The sequence below is a fragment of the Oncorhynchus masou genome, chromosome 1 (assembly GCF_036934945.1).
Source record: "Oncorhynchus masou masou isolate Uvic2021 chromosome 1, UVic_Omas_1.1, whole genome shotgun sequence".
NCBI classification, from domain to species: Eukaryota; Metazoa; Chordata; class Actinopteri; order Salmoniformes; family Salmonidae; genus Oncorhynchus; species Oncorhynchus masou.
Genome location: NC_088212.1, coordinates 42,146,553 through 42,150,746, shown reverse-complemented (window position 1 = coordinate 42,150,746; position 4,194 = coordinate 42,146,553). Strand labels below are relative to the sequence as shown.

The 4,194-nt window shown below is 43.3% G+C and overlaps 1 protein-coding gene across 1 annotated transcript; it reads right to left on the bottom strand.

Moving 5' to 3' along the window:
- Positions 1-1,370: 1,370 nt before the first annotated feature.
- On the bottom strand, positions 1,371-3,812 carry LOC135553732 (fatty acid binding protein 1-B.1-like). Its single transcript, XM_064985707.1, has 4 exons — positions 3,746-3,812; positions 2,592-2,764; positions 2,143-2,235; positions 1,371-1,421 (listed from the first exon to the last, which is right to left on the bottom strand). The coding sequence occupies exons 1-4, from the start codon at positions 3,810-3,812 to the stop codon at positions 1,371-1,373; spliced, it is 384 nt and encodes a 127-aa protein (XP_064841779.1).
- Between the last annotated feature and the right edge of the window lie 382 nt (positions 3,813-4,194).

Genomic DNA, 4,194 nt, shown 5'->3' with positions numbered 1-4,194 from the left:
ACTATACTGAACAAAAATATAAATGTAACATGTAGCAATTTAACTGAGTTACAGTTCATATAAGGAATTCAGTCAATTGAAATCAATTAATTAGGCCATAATCTATGGATTTAACATGACTGGGCAGGGGCGCAGCCAAGGATGGGCCTGGTATGGTATAGGCCCACCCACTTGGGAGCCTGTCTTACCCAATAGGGAGCCAGCCCCGACCAATCAGCATGAGTCATTACCCACAAAAGGGCTGTATTTACAGACAAAAATACTCCTGTTTAATCAGCTGTCCGGGTGGCAGGTCTCAGACGACATCTGGCTTCTTCACTTGCAGGATCAAGGGCCTAGGCTGGTGTGGTTAAACGTGGTCTGTGGTTGTGAGGCTGGTTGGACAGCCTGCCAAATACTCAATGACATTGGTGGTTTATGGTATAGAAATGAGCATTTCATTTTCTGACAAAAGCTCTGGTGGACAGTCCTGTAGTCAGCATGCCAATTGCCCACTCAACTTGAGAAACCCGCGACATTGTGTGACATAACTGCACATTAGTGAACTTTAGTGCTAATGGGTGCTTGTTTAGCTCGCCTTTTCCTGTAGTCAACGATCAGCTCCTTTGTTGTGCTCACATTGAGGGAGAGGTTGTCCTGGCACCACACTGCCAGGTCTCATTATTGTCAGTGACCAGGCCTACCACTGGTGTTGTGGTGCACCTCAAACTTGGTGTTGGAGTCATGTTTAACCACGCAGTCGTGGGTGAACAGGGAGTACAGGAGGGGCCCAAGTGTTGAGGATCAGTGTGGCAGACGTGTTGCCTACCCTTAGCACCTGGGGGCGGCCCGTCAGGAAGTGCAGGATCCAGTTGCAGAGGGAGGTGTTTAGTCCCAGGATCCTTAGCTTTTCCAACCACACTGTAGCTGGGAAACCAGTCACCCTCAAATGGTGCACCTTTAGCCCCTTGTCAGCTACACTGGGGTGGAACTAGTGAAAGCAATGTCCAAAAACATTGCCTGAAGCTTGATTTTCAAAAATAACTGGAAATTGAGGAATCTGCTTTTAAACTGATGAACCCAATGTGGTAGGATTCTGACCCATATTGCAACAGACTAGATGGAACTACCAAAGCCTTCATTTCTACACTGCTGGGTTGACATTTGCTATAAAGCAGTCATATTAAAATGTAGAAAATCCATTTTGGCCCCAGTGTAGTGTTCACGGAACTACGCTATTCTACTGAATCCCACATTCATCCAACTCAAACCTTGCCTCATTATTACAAACTTCAATTTTCCCCTGAAGTTCTACCCATTGATATGAAATGCTGAGACCAGACCATTCAATGCCTTTCACATTTTATTAAGCCAAAGAGTGCAGTAGATCTTCACATTCGTTTGCTGGTCCTCTTGTATGACATGCCAGACAGAGTCATGGTCTGAAAAGAGAAAGCATCTGTAATCATTACACTCAATAAATCCATGCCAGTACACTATGCTTACCAAACCGGACACGCTCGTTCTCACATTGATTTTGTTCACCCACACTAGAAGCGATCAGGACATGCAGGTTGAAATATCAAACTCCGAAACAGTTATATTTGGGGCAAAAAGCATTTCATATTTATGGCAATTTAGCTAGCTAGCTAATTTGTCCTAGTATATAAACATTGGGTTGTTATTTTACCTGAAATGCACAAGGTCCTCTACTCTGACAATTAAGCCACAGAAAACCGAATGTTTCTCATCATCTCGCCTCCTTTATATGGCGGTTGACAACCAACGTTACAACTGACCAGAGTGTGGACCTTAAAGTTAATCTTTCAATCACCCACATGGGTATATGCTCCTAAGAACCAACGAGGAGATTGGAGAGGCCAGACTTGCAGCACATCAAATAGAACCAATTTCTATTTTAGCACCTGGCCACGCAGATGCTTGCTGAGGCGCGTGAGCAGTGTGGGTGCAATGATTGAATAACACGTACATTTATTTTGCGACGCGAGCGGTGGGGTCAGCATGTAATTAGAACATCGGCGGCAGCAAACTGTTGAATTGCGTTCACGGCACTGTCATAGACTAACCATTTTGTTAATGGTATAAATTAACCCTGAAATTGTGTCGCTTCGTGAAACCCCCAGCCATATGCCCCAGACTCACGTTGACGAGGGTGTTTGCGTCTGTAAGTTCTGTGACATATTCGATCCCATTCAGGATGGCCGTCAGCTTGTTACCTTCCCTCATCACCACAGACTGAAACAGGAGAGGTCAACGGTTAGATCTGAAAGCAGTGGTCACCGACTAGGACCAATTTAACAGGCCCAAGTTGGATGGCCATATATGGAGAAATAAAAAAAAGAGACAGTGTGCATCAGGTGTGTGAGTTGGTTTTGAGACGCAACTGTGCGCCCAGTCCCTGGAGAGCAGAGGAGATTCTGCCAACGAAAGTCAGTCCTCCCACAACATCACTGGGACCTGAACTAACCATAGTGACCCCACATCAGCTGAACTTTTAGTTTAGTTAGATACTGGCTGTATATGTAGGGAGATGGATAAACCCAGGCTACATGTATGAAACTCATGGTTGGGTTGTGACATGCGCCACCCACATTGACCCTCTCCCCGGTCGGCGACTCGAGCTCCGTCTCCTGGCCAATGGTGAAGGAGTTGGTGAGGATCTTTGTCCCCGTGGTGACAGTCACCTTGAAGTGGTCTCCAGTCTCCTCAATCTCAGAGATGCTCTTGATGTCTTTGCCCTCCTGGATAAGCTCATCAGGGAGACCTACATGTTTGCGGCAGCGAGAGAGTCATATACGGTGCTTTGTAGTACTACAAAAAGTTAATGAATTATTACTACTGAAGTAAAGCGCTGATGCACTATAAAATGGCAACACAATGATCTGAATGCATTCCCAGCTTGCACATAACATTCTGAGGACCATAAGTTTCAGGGCTTGGTTATTTTGCAGACCACATTCTGGCAATAGTGCAGGACAGGTGCTTGGCTTTGGAACGTTCTCATTAAGGAATTTGACTAAATGTTATTTTCTTGGCATTTCATTATTTGATCAGAATATTTCCTGAAAGTTCAAACATTTAATTTAAGGTAAAGTTCGAGGAACATTAGTTATTTTACATTGGGAATGTTCAAGACGTTCAGCTGACTTTAAATATTCTCCTGTGGGAATGTCAGTACTTCAGCATAATGTTCTGTAGGTTCTCATAGTTACAGTTAAAGTCATGTTATCAGAACACTAAGAACTTGCCATACAAAAACATTAATCAAAACACATTCCGTTCTCAGCTTCAACAAACGCCATCTTCTCTTAAGTGTGTTGGCCACACCTGATCTTAATGAGTGCTTGTTCCTGTTGAAATGGTCTGAATAGATTAAAGTTATCCACTTTCAATGAGTTACAAAACTAATGCATGACAACTCCATCCTGGTGGCACAGTGGATTAATTCCACGGATAGAGGACAGAAGAGCATAGGTTTGAATCTCAATGACACAATAAATTATTAATGCCTAGGCAAATCATTTAACAATCCCATTGGTGCTGGAAGTTCAAAATAGTTAGCCCAAACCAAACTAGCGGTGTTAAGTTAAAAAAATTATATATAAATTTGTTGTTAAATCTAACACCATTTCAAGTACCCATTGCATTAGCAGTCACCATTGATCTTCATTACTGAAAGGACTACGACTTCTGAAATGTACACCCCAAGTCTAATCAAATGTACAAACCCAACTGCAAGACTTACCAACAGCCTTCATGAAAGACTCAAAGTTGTCATGTGACTCCATCTGGTATTTCCCTGAGAAAGACATGGTGACTATAAGACAGTGACAGTAGAGTCAGCCACAGCTCCCTGCTTGTCTTTATACCCCCATCTATCCAGCCCTGCACTCATTAACTAACTAAAGGTGTCTACAATTGAGAACCCCTCCCCTCATATCTTCCTTGCTACTTGCCTGTAGGCACAGATCTAGGATCAGCTTCCCAGCCAAGGGCAACTAATCTAGATCGCAATGGTCAACTTTATTGTATTCCACTTCTCATCCTCTCGTCTTTGACTTTGACCGTGTGAGTGATCATTGATCTGATTTGATAAACAAAGCCTCCTCGACTCCTTAGAAAAATGATAAGCAGTCTCATCATTGTAATACAAGTGTATGGATCAATCAACACATTTCAAATTCAACTTGACTT